A 17521-nucleotide genomic window follows, 5' to 3' on the forward strand; every position below is an offset into this window, starting at 1 on the left:
AAATCTACAGCAGTTTACTGTTATGCAGCCTTTAAATCCAGGAAAAGACAACACTTGTGATATTGTAATTTACAAAATATAAGATTATGTCTTGTCTTATACCAAGATATACCACGATATCTGTGTAACAGTGATCTATTGCCCAGCCCTAAGTGGGTTTTCAACCCTCACAGTTTCAATAAAATAAGAAGCTATTGATAGGAAAAGAACAGAGAAAAATTAGGCCTTTATCTCGCAACTTTTCTAATAACAAAACAGTTAATCAGAACTGGCTATTTGCTGCTTGTCTCAGTTTTTATTATTATTTATTGAACCTTTATTTAACCAGAAAAACCCCTTGAGATTAAAAATCTCCTTTTGAAGAGTGTCCTCACCAAGACAGGCAGCAACGTAAGTTACAGACAGACAACATGGAACAAAAATACAGAATAAAAATGTACAGCTCTAAAACAAGCAATGTAAAACACAGAATAAGAACACTACAAGGAAAAGCCAAAAAGTATGTTAATATATACTAGAAATTCAGCATAAAACTGTAATGTGTAATGCTGTAATACACTTGAGTTTTGGATGGTTGGTCAAATCTAGTAAGCAATAAGAAGACGTCACTTTGAAATCTAGAAAATCATGAAGGTTGTTTTTTCTGTCAGTTAATAGAGCTAACCAGTTATCAATGAATAAAACAAAAAAATTAAGATATTAACTGACCATGAAAATCATCGTTAGCTAAAGCCCTACATATTTCAGGACCTCGCCAACCTGTCTTAACACCAGACTCCAGTCAAGTGGTGTCTGTAATGAAATTCACATTGGTTCCAACCTGAATGGACAGATTTAGGAAGTAGCAGTAAAGTCTTTTAAAGTATTGTCTACATATTGTGGAACTTTACATTATTTCTCTATGCCAATGTACTTGTAGTTTATTTTTTGTGTGAGAGACATTTGTTACAGAGCTGCTGAATCTCTGTGTAGCAAATCCACACTAATGTAATTGTAATCTAGTTCTCTGTAATCTGATGTAATTTATTCTATTAACAGGCCTGAAAATGCATCCAACATGACCATTCACATACACTGGGCATGTGCATGCTAATGAAAACAGGAAGCAGATTGTCTACTCTGCAGTTGGTTGCGTAATTACAGAAAATACTATGGAGATGGCGAAAAGTAAAACCAGAGATTGCTTTGCTTGGACTCACGATGAGGTGGAAGTGTTACTGAAAGTGACACAAGCCGGTCAAGGTGGTGGTAAACAGATTGGGAGTCGACGTAAAGCAAATAGGGTTACATATCAGAGTGGTTTTGGGAGTATTATTATTCATTGCTGGAGGAAGCCATGGCTATAGGAAAAGAGTACCCACACAACAAGGATAAAATCACAAAAGGTGTGCAGGCCTGGCTATAATGTTTTGGCTTGATACTCCGTGACTGATTGGACCCAATCGGGAAGTAAACTCGAATATGTGTGTCATTGTTTTTAAAGTCATCATTTTTACGATTAAAACGAAACTTGGAGTTTTCAAAAGTCTTAGTTGTAGTGGTTTCTAGCGTGGACGTCAGGCATAAACATAGCAGTAGTTGTGCATTTTAAAACAAGTGTGGATGTAGCCTAAATGTCCCTTTGAGACACTTCAGTTAACAAATGACTCATTCGATGATTGTAAAGATCTCTTCAACCATTTCTCTAAACCATTCGGCCTAATCACTTGCAAATCCTTCCAGTCAAGTGGCTCATTAAAAGAAATCACAGATGTTAAGCTGAGTGGCGTAAACACCCTTTGTGGTCCTTTCTTCTTAAACTGCTGTTCAACATGCTACAGTGGGCAAACAACCAATTCATGTGCACCCTTGTTTCATTTTGCGAATTCCTTTCGTCAGCATGGGTCATTGACTCCTTCATTTCTCACCCATTCACTGACCCAGAAGGGCCTGTAAGTCTACAGCGCCTGCATGTTGACCCCTTGCTCTCATTGCCCTCCCTCCTCCCGAGGAAACCCCCCCCCACGCACCCACCCACCGCCTGCTCATCTCGCCCTCCAGCTGGTTTCCTCCACCGTCCAGAAGCCGCGGAGCTCTCCTGGCCTTAGCAGGGCGGCTAATCTAGATGGCGGGAGGCCTCCCTCCTGCTAGCGTACACAAGAGAGGGCAGCCCTAATTGCTTATGTCGTAAAGCTCCCTGACCCAGATAAGCCTCCACTCCCCAAAGCTGTCGATATAACCCCACTTTACCTCACCAAACCTGCCTCGCCTGATCCATTCAAGCCAGCCCCCCCTCAACATTTCTGCACCTTCTGCCACATTATTAACACCCAGGGCAGGGGGAGATGGGGAGAAGAAAATGAACACCACGGGTAGACAAAACATCTTGATGGTCGAATACCAACAGCTTATTTAAGGAGTTGTGTGCTGCAGGAACATAGCTACTTAAAGGGGTATTTTTAATTTATGTATTTTTACAGGAACATTATCAGAAAAATTCATCTCGAAGAAGAGTGGAAAAAACTTCAATAACAACATTAGACAAAGTCTTTTTAGTTGCATTAATAATCTTCCAGAATATATCTAAAAATTTTGTTCAGTATTTGCTCATAACTCGATTTAAGTAGAGCACAACTTTGAAGACGAAGGCGTGATTCGTCGGCCAGAAAGCAAAAGTGCCAGATTTTAACAAACGACACTCGGCGACTCGATCAGGTGGTTGTTGATCAGTTGTACCCAATGAAAGCCAATTTAAAGTGATGGAGTTGCGTGCAGCTAGCTCTCGCGTGCCTGGCTCATTATTGAGCCCGGTAATGCAGGCTTAGCCACAAAATGCCAGAGTGCCTCGGACAGTTGTCAAGTGCCGAATGTCACACGTGCTCTACTTTGCCAACAGATGGCCGGTTCACTGATCAACACTTGGGCAACTTTAACGCTACACAAACACAGATATTGATGGTTTTAATTTGCTGCGTCAACTTTCTAAAACTTTTGTCACGCAGAGATATTTTTAATAGGATATAATGAAAAATAGTTCTTCAGACATACTGATCGGTTACTCAGGTGGTTTAACTGATTGGTCGCCACTACAAAAATGATTGATATCAAACTGGAGCCTGACTGAGAACTCCTGAAAGTTCACGTTAAAGCAGATCTTAATTACTAAATAGGAGCTTTTAATTGGATGCTGGCCCGCCTCACCCTGTAATCACCCACCACATGCTCCTGGTGCAGGGATGCCTTTAAACCCTCATCTTAAGCCACGTTACACCACAGGTTAATGTCAACTGTGTCAAGTGCTTGGTGAACGATACTCCCACTGATATCTTGGAGTTTTTCTCGCTGTGAATGACCCACCTCGACAGAACTACAAATTCCCACATTCAGACACAATTTAAGCTAAAATTTTCTGTATTATGTTTGTTAGGAACATGTTTATTTCTACATCAGGCTCTGTCGTTCTTGGCCTGTCCTGCCCTCAGCTTATTCGTCTCCTATTTAAGTGATACTTCCAGAAACACTGCTGACATACTTGTTATTACAAATCCATCTGGTGAAGTTAAGTGATTGGATTTGTGCAATTCCAAGTGTTCAAAGAGCTCTCTGATGACAGAGGATGTTGTTTAGTAGCTGTTAGGGATGCACCCATTGTGAAATTTTGGGCTGATAGCAATATTTAAAACAACAATTTGGCCATTGGTCGATAGCATTTTTTTTGTTTGTTTGTTTAGTGCCAGGGAAAACAAAGAAATCTTCATCATAAAAAATATATTAACTGTTTTAAATTCATTCAGTTTTCATTACTCTACCTCTGATGAGCACAAAATCAATCATACACATTCATGAAACAACCGTTACTATAACCTTCTTTTACATTTATATATCATAATTTCCTCTCTTATGTTTCATATTGCTGTGAAAACACCAACAAATTTCTCCTTCAAACACCTGTATTTATTCAAGTTTCTTGCCAAAAACTAAATTTCTACATTACATTTGAACACACATGAGAACGTATAATTTACCTTTGCCTAATAGAGCTTGAACACATCATAATGTATCTCAGTGCAACCTCCGTCAGAAGTTAGTTGTGGCCGCTAACAGCTCACGTTAACTAGCTCACTTCCTGCCGATGTCAAGATGGATAAGTTATTCACAATGTAGCATTATTAGGGAAACAACAGGGTGCATTCTCGGAGGCACTGATAGGAGTTTACTGCGCTTTTTTGCCTGTGCAAAATTGATGAGACACAACAGAAAAATGTCAGCCAATGCCAACAGTGAATGTAATTTTATTTGCCAATAGGCCTGTGGCAGTCAACAAAGCCGAGTATCTGTCGATACCGATGTGCGGCCGATGAGTCACTGTCAGAACAGACATCTTGTATAGTAATTAAAAATACAAACAAGTGACAGTTTTGGGTCAAATAAAAGTCAGCCAGTAGGTTTAATAGAAACTCCACCAATACAAACCAGGCATTATATTTTCTGAACACAAAAAGAAAAAATAAATACCAAAAAAAAAAACATTTTCAAGTAAGGAAAAGACACATGAGAAACTAAAACACTACACCACGTCATCGCACAAGATAATTTGTTTAAACTGATCTCACTCCAAAAGTACCAAATAAAAATAGTTTTATAGTGTTTCTAAAAAAAAAAGAAAAAGAAAATAGTTTAATACCAAACATGATTTTTCGCACCAAACACAATTTCGTGCTACAGTTTTCCTGCTTGGGGTCATTTAAAAAAATGGTTCAACGAATTCCAGTCAAAGGAAAACATTTAACAATAAATATATCATAAACACAAACATATTTAAATCTCTCAAAATCAACAATTACATATCAACTGAACACTTAAAAGTAACCAAATATTTTTTGTATATGCGTACTTTGCAGTACTGTTTATATGAGAAGAGTGGTAGCAAGGTTTAATACTGTATGTGCTGTATGTACCAGGAGGTTACAGAATAATATGTTTAAGATCAATAATTTGCTATCTTCTAGTGGTGTTGAGATAAACATGTCCACAGAAATCCTTTTGACAACACTGCTTTTGATTGTGCAGTATTTTTACTCATGCTACATTTCTACCTGTGGCCCATTGGCCCCATCATAAACTCAGGAGAAACCTCCCAACTCTAGATAATCTAGCCGACTACCAGCGTCAGATCCTCTGTGTTATAATACAGTAGTTCTCCACAGTGTTGGTGAAATCATAGTGTCGTATAATGTTCTAGGTAAAGTTTCCCAGTGCTTCATTGTCCTCATGACGTGTGAGTAATCTCTTCAGTCTGTAGCACTCACAGGAGACTGAGAACGTATGAAATGTGCTGACAGTTGTGGCGCTGAAAATTTTTATACCCCTGGGCGCCAAACAACACAGGCGTTGTATAATCCATGTGTTCTGCTGTAGTGTCTCCAACACTCACTTCAGGCTAAAATGCAACACGGCACTCAATCAAGTGCCTGTTGCCATCTGGTGGTCGGACCACATCATTGATTGGCACAGCATTTAAAAGACACAAGCATTTAGTATAAAGAGATACATTTATGAAAAACTGGGTTTGTAGTCAGCCTGATAATTAGACTGAACTGCCATTTTGTTTTGCACCATAATTATCGAACAGCTGCAAATATTTGACAAAAATGTCTGGAAACAGGCCAGATATTTGTGGACACCCTGCCAGAATTTAAAGTCCAACTGAAATTGATTTTTCCCCCCTGCTACAGCACACATAGCATACATATCTGCTCTATAAATTGTGTGTCCTGTTTGCTCCTTTGAGAAATAAATCAGAAACCAAAAGGGAGAATTATATTCTTTCTCCACCAATATTAGCACATGTGCAGGTTTTTTTAAATGTGGGAAAACCTGCTAAAAATAGGCAATAGACTCCTTATCCATTTGCATTTCTGTTTATTTTAATGGTGTGTCACTTTTAAGGCTGCAACTAACGATTATTTTCATTTTCGAATAACTTGTCAATAATTTTCTCTTAATATATTGTGTATTTGGTTGACAAAATGTCAGAAAATAGCTTTTCTCAAAGCAACATCCTCAAATGTCTTGGTTTTTCCACAACCTGAAAATATTCCGTTTACTGGCATAGAGGGGTAAAGAAATCAGAAAATATTCACGTGTAAGAGGCTGTAATCAGAGAATTCTGACCTTTTTTCTCAAAAATATACTCAAACCGATTAATTGATTATGAAATTGGTTGGCAATTAATCTAATAGTTGACAACTAATTGATTAATCTTTCCAACTACAGTCTTGTTCAATGTCACAAATGCACCAGAAACAAGGTTAGTAAAGAATAGAAAGCAGCATGGAGGCAAGTGAAAATGTTACGATATATTATTAGTCTTTAGTCATACTCATTACCGACTAATTTGTAACGATGTTCGAGCACTGCTTGGACAGAGATGGACGGAATTTGTGGCAGCACATGATTGCGCTGGAAAAGGGATTAAAATTAGCGTGTGTCCCCAGGTGTCATATTCCCATCACTTCCCACATGCCGACTGTAACCTTTCCCATTTTAGTCAGATGATAGTGGATGTTAGTGGGATTATGTGTCCAATGGGAAAGCTGGAAAGCTTGGTTTCATGATTGTGCCCATGTGTTTGCATTAACCAGTCAGAAGGCTGTTAATTTTCTACACATACAAAATCTTGTTTTCATACAGGCAGCCATATTGTGTCATTTCAAACCATATTTGCATTGAGCAGTAACATAGTTCTATCTTTGGGACAGAAAGACACTCTTTCTTTTCGTAATAAAAAAAAGGAGAACTATAAATTTGACATTACTTTTGAAAGCAAAAAAGGATGAGTGTGATTTCAGTTGGACTTTGAGGAACAAGGCAATCTTTGATCAGCTGTCATGAAATGCAGGACCTTTAACTTCATGTTACAGTACTGTGATATTAGGACTTTTGTTTCTTAGGATATCTCTCTGAGTGATTATGTCGAGTCTTGTTGTCACATTTAGTGTCTAGCTCCGTATCAGGACGAGCTCACAAATGTTTTACAATAGAAAATGTACCTCATATGCTACAACATGAAGGTTGATCGAATGGCATCTAGATTTTAGATTTGCATTGGATTTTAGAAAAAGCTGCTGGCCAGTTTTCCAGTCTTGAATGATCCATTTCTTACTTTCAGTCCCAACTAGCAGGACGCTCTCAGAAATCCCCAGAGAACATTTCCTGCTGCTCACTTTTAGAGGGACTTGAAATAAACCCAAGAGTTGGATTAAACTCCTACTGTGCCGCCAATACAAGAAATCAAAAAAAAAGCTGGGATGTTTTGGGCAGAGAGAGCCTGACTCAAAGCTAAATCTGGTTAAAATAAGAGAAATGTACATCCGTCTTTTCAGCAGGAGAGTGATTTCATTAGAGACAGATAGAGGCGGGATGTACGGGCCTCATCTTGTTTCAGCACCGTCGGCTGGAGGATGGGTATTTGGTTTTCAGGCCCTCTTTGAAGTTGCGAAACAGAACCCGATTGCGTTTGTTCTCCTCATCCTTCCTGGCATGGAACTCCCCCTGGATCTTGAAGCCGCGGTGCACCACGAAGGCTGAGCTCAGCACAGAGAACCTGTATCCGGCCACATGGAGCTCGCAGGCCTGGAGGGAGACGGGAAAGACAAGACAGAGTGAGAAGGCAGACGTGGAAGTGGGATGTAATGAGACAAGACAGATTGTGCAGAGCGCAGAGGAGGTGAGAAGGAGGGTGACGGCAGGAGGGACAGAGGGGAAATGAGGAGGAAGAGATGAAATATGTTAAAGAAATATGGCAAGAGGAACATGAGTAAAAGAAAGGTCAAAGAGACGTGATGATTAAGGTACAACTACAGTATGGACAGCATCCATCATGGGACGAGGTAAAGTCCAGTTCAGACCAAAAATATGCAACGTGACGAGTCGAAACCTGCAGCTACTTACAATGTGCCGTGTGCAACGGTATGAAACCTGCCACTTTACACCAATATGACTAGATGAGATGGTGTATCATCTCCATAGCAAAGACTCTGCACTTCCCATTCTAATTTTCGGCTTTTCAGGTACAAATAACGACTGTTTTTTCGAGTATGTGTGTTTGACATGCCCACTGCAGGAGCAGCGACCCACTGTCCGACACGACACTGTGACACAGAGACCAACATACGTGTCACAAGTCGAGGGGATGTGAATGAAACAGACTATGGGGTGGAGGGCTGCTGTCAGAGAATGTGACAAACACGGCATCTGCTGACAACTGACTAAAAGCGCTACAACCTGGATACCAATTGCGTTCTCAAACCCGCCACTGGCGACACCATCAGCCAGCTAGACTTGAGCTGAGATGGGCCAGTTCACACTGCTGCACCCTTTTCCAGCAGTGTTCTCAAACAATTTAATCTCTTCGTGAACTAGGCTTAAGGTGTCAGAGAGAGGCGGTGAGGGGAGAGGAGATCAACCAGGGTGTAGAGAAGTTGCCACAGTAAGGATTGAAGACTTAGAAAGTAGATAAAGAGAAGGCAAGGAGAAACTACAACTGAAACAATAAGTCAATTAATTATTTTGTTGATCAACACTGAATTAATTTGCAGCAATTTTGATTGTCGACTAAAGGGGCATTCCACTGATTCAGTAATGTGCTTCCATAAAGTTGGGGGACCTGCGAGAGGTTAAAACAAAGCAGCAGGAGCAGAAATATCCAGACTATTAGCCCTTAGTGTGGGTCAAACCCCCAAAACATTGGATCTTATGCTTCCCCTAATCCAGTACAGTAGTATTCTTCAATACCTGCTTGTAAAATATCCATAGCCCCTTTTACACTTCCTGTTCTTTATAAAAGGTACGATTGTGGAATCAGGGGACAGAGTTGTCTCAACAGAGGTAGTAATAGTGCCGACTCAGCATCAGTGTTAAAAGGGACAGTCAGCAGGATGGGACCATGGGCGGGACAAATGTGATGTTTTCACAATGTGTTATGCGTTCAACCCACCGTGGGAGATTTAAAAAGCAGCTAGAAGCAGTTAGCAGCTAACTCAAAGCAGAAGAACAGCAGCTGAAAGTTTCCACAAATTGGGAAAACAATGAGGTCTGGGACTCAATACCATTCGAGGCCGAGGACGAGATCAGCCTCCATATAACAGAGACAGTAAATGATTGTTATGCCATTGTTATTGCTTATAAGTGCTGCTGATACATAGGTTGTTTGCTACACTACAGACCGATGCTGTTGTGTTAAACGTCAAACTCATCATGCCAGCATGCTGTCTAAAATCACACATGATGCAACTGTTGCTATGTTCCTTGTAACAAAGTAAAGGCGGTGTAAAGCAGCAGCCCTATAATGTGATCCGTGTAAAAAGGGCTCATATCTTTTGCACTCCACAACCCCCATTTTGTAACACCGGCTTTCTGTCAAATTATGCCCACCATGACCCTGACGATATGATTAGGGTTATTTTCCCAGAAGCCCCCTTCAGAGCCACAGAGCCATTACATCACAGTTTTTACAGGCCCAGTAGCACTCCATGTGCCAAGTAAAGTGGCCTCCATGTGCTCCCTTAATCCTGTCATTTTACAGCAAGAAAAAAAAGCTAATTTCACAGGTTGCAGCCTTTCAAGTGTGAATATGTGTTTGTTTTCTTAGTCTTCAGTGATAATAAACTAAATATGTTAGGATTTGGGACAGTTGGTCGGGAAAGAAACGGTTATACGGAGGACTAAAACGCCTCTGAGTCGAGAAGATGTGTGCTGAGAAGTAAATAGTGATTCAGCTTGAGACTTTATCAAAGTGTATTTATATGCAAAAAAGTCCTGCAGTGGATTGCATCAGGATGGTGCTGCTGTGTGCCAAGTACAGTGTTTCCCCCAGAATGAGAATACACTCCACTGCATATAACTTTTAGTCAAAGGAAGAGACTGGATGAACAAGGCTGGTAAAATGATATATCAAACCAGGGTTTCTAAAGAGTGAACTATCACACATAAATGTTGAAGTTGTACAAACCTGGCTGATGCGATTGAAGCCATACTGCTTGAAGTTCTCATCATAGAGGGGCACAGTGTGGGGCCCGATGTAGAAAGGCTCCCAGGGGTCCACCCAGGTGAGCGTGTAGGCGACCTCCAGGGTGCCCGTCCCTCTAACGTGGCTGTTAACCCACTGAGAGTAGTTGGTCGGGGCTTGACAGCGAGGACACAGCTCTTCATAAAATGGCCTGACCTCGCCAACCTGATAGAGCTGAACCAACTCTGCCTTGCTGGCGGGCATCTTCCGGGCGTGGCGGATCTCGAAGGCAGGCAACACGAACACCTCATCGCTCATTGGCTCTCGTCTCGTGATCATGGCCAGGAACTGCTGGTGCAGGTCAGCGCTTGGCATCATGTCGATGTCAATGACCAGGATGTAGGAGGACTCCGTGCCACTTCGGGCGACGTTGCGAAGAAGGTTGTTGGGGTAGGAGACGTTCCCACTGATGGCGTAGTTCTTGTATTTATCCCTGTGGGTCTCCAGTCTGGAGAACACAGCAGCACAGTCCTCAAGCCCTGCAAAATGCTCACGGTCCTGCTCAGGGAAACTGGCCATCTCTCCAGAGAGGCAGACCAGGTGGAAGTCCACCAGAGCTTGAATCTGAGGGCAGAAGAAGCTGAGAGCGTAGACCAGAGCCGTGGCAAACTTGACATCTTGCCCATGTGCGAATATGGCCACAGAGAGAGGGTTTTGCCACCTCTCCAGGAGAGACTCCAGGTGATGCAGGTTGTTGATGGTTGTGTGTGTGGCTAAAGCCAGGACATTGGAGCTGGGGTCGGACCCTGGCTTCTGGTTTGTGGTGAAATCACTTTTGATCAAGTTCTTGTACACCCGGTACTGCCCACTGTTGTCAAAGATCCCACCAGTGGACAGCGAGTATCTCAGACGCTCTTTCCGCGTGTTTTTCTCGGGGTGCCCATTCTTCTTGCCCCCGGAGCCTCCAAACAGCTCGGAGTATCTGTAGCGCTGCTGCTTACCGTGAAACTTGGACAGGAAGGACAGGTATATGAGCTGCAGGAGCGCCACTATCAGCAGAGCACTCAGCACCACTTTGAAGACGGAGCATTTCTTGGAGAGATGCATTCCAGAGAGACTGCAAAGCGGCCACTTACTGAACACAAAGCAGGTCCAAACACAGGAGCAGGCTGCTGTTTCAACGAGGGCTGGCTATTTCTGTCCCAGCTAACGTTAACGTTACACACATTGCTACCACAATGCTAACACTGCAGCCGACTGGGCTGTGACGAGTACCTGCATATTCTGCTGGTTAGTGGCATAACTGCGCCATATTTTCACACGGCTGTCGACAGCGCGAGCAAAAAGACGGATCTAATCCAGTTTCCGTGATCGCCATCAAAAAGAAACCCGGTTGTTACCATTCTGCTGCTGCTGCTGCTGCGACAGCGGCGCATGTAGATACGTAATAACCGTAATGTCCGGAGTAAAGGCGCCACCGAATTTGGTGCTGTAGCTAAAGCTGTTAGCGAAACTGATGCAAACGGTCACACGTGAGGATAAAAGGCTACTGTCACTGTTTTGTCGGGTTATGTAACAAAGCGAGGCTGTTAAAAACAAATAAAATGATTGTATAACATGTCAAATGATCTATAAGAGAGTATATGGTACTGTGCTGAAGATCAGAGGACGAGGTGGCCGAGTGGTTAAGGCGATGGACTGCTAATCCATTGTGCTCTGCACGCGTGGGTTCGAATCCCATCCTCGTCGCAAAACAATTTTGACTTTATTTTCAATTGTACATCATGTCTAGTGTTTTATCTACTTTATTTTTAATTGTATATCATGTCTAGTGTGTTTATCTATTTGGATGCCCATCAGTCACTACCAAGGTAGCAACCGCTGTTCCTGAGGTTCATACAAGCAAACATTACATCATAGAGTAAAACAAATGTAAAATTAAAAATTCAAGGCAAAAAGGAACAAAACACAACCAAACACAATAAGACTACAAAACAAAAATGAAAAAATAAATCAAAATGAATAGATTAACCACAAAATAGTCAAAAAATGTCATGATAATTATAGTAGTAAGGATTTTACAGCTCAAAGTATTTAACTATGTACCTGTTTAACTTGTGTAGCCATATTTTGCAGAATAATTACTTGCGAGTGGACCATTGGACTCTTCACTGTATAAATAAATATGACAAAGTATTAGCATTCACTTCTATTCATCAAAATAAGCTAAAAAATACTAAAAAATAATGGCCAGATTTGCTGATTTGCATTTTTAGAGAGATATTTTTCCACATATGATGTTATTTATTTGTTTATCTTTTTGTGAATCCTGTTGCTACATTGGGTATAATGTTGATTTGTCTGTGTACCATGGTGTATGTTGTATTTCTGTGGCTGCAGTATGGGTGTAGGCCAAGACAGATTTTCCACTCTGTGGGACAATAAAGTTAATCTTGATATTGATTTTAAAAAAAAAGATGGGCATCCCAAAATGGTCTTAAAATTGTGTAAAAAAATTCCGTAAAACAACAAAATAACAACACTGTAAATCACTGCTATGTTTAAGTCACACACCCTTGAATGCAAATATTATTCACACACATACTCGCATCATGGGGAACAGAGTTAAACAGAGGGGCTGCTTTGCACGAATGATTAATAGCTTTTGGGGTACAAAAGGTAGCAAAATGCCGTGCTCAGGCTGCACTTAGTACAGTGTATCTTGATAATTAACAAAACTCCATTTGGTTATTTTATGCAGTGTCTATCTTTAAGTTGAATTTTTCAAAATCCTTGTCATCCAAAACCCATGCCAAAAATAGAGGTAAGATTCTTTAAAAAAAAATCAGTGCCTAATTCCTCAGAAAACCATGAATGTAAATCATGCCTAATTTAAATAATGCAAGCAGGGCTGTGGTAGTATGAACACATTTTAAACCTTAATTTGCAAGGACTATTGCTTGAATGGGTTTAGCCTCCTGAAAAAAAAATGGTGATGATGTAATCAGGGCCTCGTGGCGTACAGATACAAGGATTTATGACACGACACAAAAGAGCACAATTGTGACATTCTTTAATTCATGACCATTAACAAAAACATTGTTGTCTTGACTACACGAACAGTGCAGACAGCACACGTCAGGTCCTAGGCGGCATTTCCTCAGTTTTCAGAGTTACAAAATTAATTTGACCAAGCTCATGTGCAACAGATCAAACAGAATATGACGACTTTTATTCTCAATGACGGGACTTTATTATAGAGTTTATGGTGGTAGCGCTTCATTGGCCACTGAACAATAATAGCTGACCTGACATGAAACAAACCAGCAGCCGCTCTGAGCATGGCTCACATGTGGAGACTAATATGAGTCGTGGATGAAATGTTTAATAGAGGGAGGGTGAATAAAGCTGATAGATTAGATATATAGTGACATAGTGACATGTTTACAGTATAACCTCTTGTTCATGCTCATAATACGATATCAAAATGCCTTCCAGGACCTGTGCTGCCTTGGCAAGGGTGACCTTTTGCAAAGCTTAACCTATGTTAGGGCCCAATGAAATCAGTTTTTAGTTTTCCTCATTTTAAAGTTGTTAGTCCAAAATCTTAAGTTTATAAAATGCAAAAGTGTGCCCTGTGATCTTCTCTATATTTACTAACTGTGTGGGAAAAATGGGAGTAAATGGGAGTAAGACTAAAACAAGTACTCAGGATGTAGTTGTTTAATTTATGCCACAATATTTCAGAAATAAAAAAAGAGTCAGCATCACTGAAAGGCAGATGTAAAACAAACAGCCTTATTTTTTACACGCACTAGCACCCACATATGTAAGCAGAACACTACGTATAGTATAGAGTTTGTGTCTGTTGCAAAGTACGTCACTACCAAGTGCAGCATGTTAAGCAGAAATTTAACCCAGCTCCTAAACCAAATTCAACATGTGTAAAAGCTCAATTTTTGGAACCTAGATTTTGTGACTCCAACCATATTTTCAGTACTGTAGAAATCATAAGGCCCTACGGTCGCCCCCCCATTAGTACAAACTACGACACTAAAACGCCCGCTCCGCTTTTAGACCCGCCTCCTTCGCTGTCCCTGGAAGATGCTGCCGTCTGGCCTTGTGCGTCTCCTTCGCCCTCTCCCACCAACCGGATGTTGTAGCGTTCCCTGTACTCTGTGAGCTCCCGTCCTTTCGTCTGCATCTGTGTGTTGATGGACTCGATTATTTTGGAGATCTGTGGAGGAAAAAGGGAACAGTGAAACTTTAAATTCACGCCTCAACTTGTCTTCTGACTCGGGATTACAAAGCTACATGTAGGCAGCTATTTAAGGAAAATGTTGACGCTAATAGCCTCAGTTACCTTCACAGTACAACTCTAACACTTAACCACCATGGCACTTTATATTTGTTGATCTGCTTCAAGGTTTTCTAAAACATTTCACCTGTGACATTTAAAGACAGTGTGCTACAACTTTGTTTTTCTTTTCTCATCCATCACCTGTTCTTTGTTGCTTTCCAATGCCGGTAGAACTTCTTTTACCGTCCTCTCCACCAACACTCCTCCCACTAGACGAAAGCATTTCCTGGAAGGATCCACTTCCTTCAGGGTTTCGATTACTAGGCTGGATGGAGGAAAAAAAACTTTACTTTTGTAAACGTAGCACTATCAGATCTATGGTGGCTAGTTCAGCCACAGATTGTTAATAGAAATGTCTTTCTTGATCAAATATAAAATGAGTAGACGGTGAATTAGAAAGGCGATAGAGGTGGAGCATCTGCTGCCAACCTGTGCTCATTGATTTCCATCTCCAGCTCTGCAGATTTAGACGCCATGCTGCGCTGCTCCTGACGCATCCTCTGAAATGTTGCCACCACCTGTCACACAGAAACACACCTTCAGCAACAATATCACAATAATCTTAGTTTTTCTCAGCGCTGTGTTGAAACGATTCCAGTTGTGATTGTCACAGTTACTACTTACACTTCATTGTGTGTCTTTATTAATTAACTAGTTTAAATTTATGGCTGTTGATCAGAAAAATGGACTCGTAAGTTGTGATAGAAATTAGCTGCAGCAGCACTGTACTGTCAGATTTGGACGCAAACTAAGATCTTCCACTCTGACTTCAGATTCCCAGGGATAATAAACACTGTCTGACACAGTAGTGTAAAGTAACTGAGTGCAATTACACACATTTACTTTTACATTATTTGAGTATCAACATTTTATGCTACGTAATACTTCTAATTTACCACATTTTAGAGGCAAACATTACACCTTTAACCCATTTATCCGACAGCTATAGATACATATTACTTTGCAGTTTAAGATTTTACTCATATATGATCATGTTGAGTTTAGGATCCAGTTCAAAATTGTCATTCTTACTTACAAAGCATTACACAGTCAGGCTCCCTCTTATGTGGCTGTATTACTACTACTTCACCTGTATTCTTCAGCTCGCTCTCTACGATCAAATACACTACATTTATTGTCTGTCCCTCGCACTCGCCTTACGACACATAGTGATTGAGCTTTTGCAGCCTAGCACCTACATTTTTGACTCTGTGGTTTCTTATAAAAGCCAGCTAAAGACACACCTGTTCTGACAGGCATTTGGGTAACTTGTATGTACCAGGGTTGGACAAATTTTTTGGATTGTTGTAGTATAGTGTGAATTCTTCTTTTTATTTTGTGTGTACGAATAGTTTTGCTAGTTGTGCACTTTTAACTACATGTCTCTATAATTTCTTTCTTGTTGTGTATTGCCCTTGTGAAGCACTTTTTGACCTGTCTGTGAAAAGCGCTTTATAAATACATTTTACTTGCTTACTTACTAGAACTAGAGCTGAAATGATTAGTAATAATAAATCAATTAGTTGGTCGACAGATTAATCAGCAAGAATTCTGGTAACTGACTTCTCCTTTAAATAATTTTATTACTATATTACTATTATTAGAGCAAAAACACTAAAATATGCACCAGTTTCATCCTTTAAAATGTTAGGATTTACTAATTTTCTGTACATCATGTCACTGTAAATGTTTGGGTTATTGACTGTTGCTCTGACAAAACAAGCTGTCTGAAAAATGACAAAAATCAAAAATGCCAACAACAAAAAAAATCACGTTTTCCAGCATCTCAGAATGATCAAGTACTGGTTTTATTTAAGTCTTTGATAATAATACATGTAGTATCTCTGTTTTTGAACTGTTGGTTGGGAAATCAGGGAACTGGGGCCATTTTAATGTTGTCTGAGACTAAAGATGAATTTATTAATCAATAGAAAAAAAGCATACTGTATATTGGATGGATAAATGATATTACATGAAATGTTTGAAGTGGTCAAGACCTCACAATTTCAAATTTAAGACCATTTAATGACTTTTAGGGCCTTATTCTTGTTACATTGAACTTAAGAGATTTAAAGACTTTTAAAGGACCTGTAGACACTCTGATTTTTAATTTAATATTACATAGAGGCACTACTACTGTTACAGGGTTGGGTGGTCTTCAGTGATAAAAATAGCTTCTCACACTGTAACTGCAGCTAGGCTATCACCAAAGCACACCATGCCTTTAAAGGCGTGTGCTAAATGTTAAATGCACCTAAACCCTATTAAAGTGTTTATTAGAAGCACAAACCAATGACAAACTCTAAACTCTAGGTGTAAATAACATGTACAGCTTCACTGTGGCTCACTGTGCTGTAACGTTTTGTGGTGAGAAAGCAGAATGACGGCCGGAGGATGGCGATGGGGAAGCTAAAGTTAGCATTAGCTAGCTATGAGTCAGATTAGCGGCTTTAGCTTCACCGGACACGACCGACCACTAACGGCGGCGAGTGTACCGACTAAAGCAGCCCGAGGTGGAGGTGACGGTACCTGTTCGGCTGACGGGCCAGACTGTTTCCCACCGGCGGTGTTGCTGGATTTGCTACCCGTGCTGCTACTGTTGGCTGCCATCTTGGAAGGGTGTTGCTGAGAAGGACCCCGGGCAGGATGTAGAGGGCTGGTCCGTGCGAGCGCCTGTGTGGAAATACAGTCCAGTTTAGCCGGAGTAGAGAGCAGAGGGGGTGACACACAGTGAAGGCCACGGGTCGGACTCGAACCTGTGACTTCAAGTTTTTTCCCATAAAATTTTGCAGTCAATATTGTGCCATTTTTTGTTTGTTTGTTTTTGAAGACTGTCAACATCATGTCGTTTTTAAACTGTAGATAAAGACTGTCAATTATTTATTTAATTAATAAATAATTACATAATTAATTTATTAAATTTAGTTAATTATTTATTAAATAACATGTAGGATGCATTTTCACTAGTATTTAGACATGTGCCTTTTAAATATTTTTACATGTATACATAATGTGTTTTGCCAATTTGGCAATATTTTATATCCATTAAAGTAAATTCTACAACAGAAAACGTGTTATATAGACAAGTACATCCAAACAACTGACTCTTAATGAAAAATATTTAAGATAATCATCTGAACTGCTGAATGTTTTGATTTATTTTATGTATTAAT

The 17521-nt window shown here is 40.4% G+C and overlaps 2 protein-coding genes and 1 non-coding gene across 3 annotated transcripts; 1 reads left to right on the forward strand and 2 right to left on the reverse strand.

The window, feature by feature from the left end:
• Positions 1-3928: 3928 nt before the first annotated feature.
• Positions 3929-11593, reverse strand: b4gat1 (beta-1,4-glucuronyltransferase 1). The gene is made up of 2 exons (XM_050066846.1): positions 9992-11593; positions 3929-7614 (listed from the first exon to the last, which is right to left on the reverse strand). The coding sequence occupies exons 1-2, from the start codon at positions 11093-11095 to the stop codon at positions 7423-7425; spliced, it is 1296 nt and encodes a 431-aa protein (XP_049922803.1). The 5' UTR covers positions 11096-11593; the 3' UTR covers positions 3929-7422.
• A 62-nt stretch (positions 11594-11655) lies between these two features.
• trnas-gcu (transfer RNA serine (anticodon GCU)) lies at positions 11656-11737 on the forward strand. Its single transcript has one exon. It is a non-coding gene; the product is annotated as a tRNA-Ser (tRNA).
• A 1959-nt stretch (positions 11738-13696) lies between these two features.
• pfdn2 (prefoldin subunit 2) lies at positions 13697-17006 on the reverse strand. The gene is made up of 4 exons (XM_050066853.1): positions 16878-17006; positions 14778-14866; positions 14490-14613; positions 13697-14225 (listed from the first exon to the last, which is right to left on the reverse strand). The coding sequence occupies exons 1-4, from the start codon at positions 16956-16958 to the stop codon at positions 14034-14036; spliced, it is 486 nt and encodes a 161-aa protein (XP_049922810.1). The 5' UTR covers positions 16959-17006; the 3' UTR covers positions 13697-14033.
• Between the last annotated feature and the right edge of the window lie 515 nt (positions 17007-17521).

This window comes from Epinephelus moara, chromosome 17 (assembly GCF_006386435.1).
Source record: "Epinephelus moara isolate mb chromosome 17, YSFRI_EMoa_1.0, whole genome shotgun sequence".
NCBI classification, from domain to species: domain Eukaryota; kingdom Metazoa; phylum Chordata; class Actinopteri; order Perciformes; family Serranidae; genus Epinephelus; species Epinephelus moara.

Coding starts and splice junctions, on each gene's coding strand:
- b4gat1 (XM_050066846.1), bottom strand. CDS start 11,095: ATGCATCTCTCCAAGAAATGCTCCGTCTTCAAAGTGGTGCTGAGTGCT. Junction 7,615..9,991: donor GCTTCAATCGCATCAGCCAG/GTTTGTACAACT, acceptor GTCTCCCTCCAG/GCCTGCGAGCTCCATGTGGC.
- pfdn2 (XM_050066853.1), bottom strand. CDS start 16,958: ATGGCAGCCAACAGTAGCAGCACGGGTAGCAAATCCAGCAACACCGCC. Junction 14,867..16,877: donor CTGGCCCGTCAGCCGAACAG/GTACCGTCACCT, acceptor TCTGTGTGACAG/GTGGTGGCAACATTTCAGAG. Junction 14,614..14,777: donor ATGGAAATCAATGAGCACAG/GTTGGCAGCAGA, acceptor TCCTCCATCCAG/CCTAGTAATCGAAACCCTGA.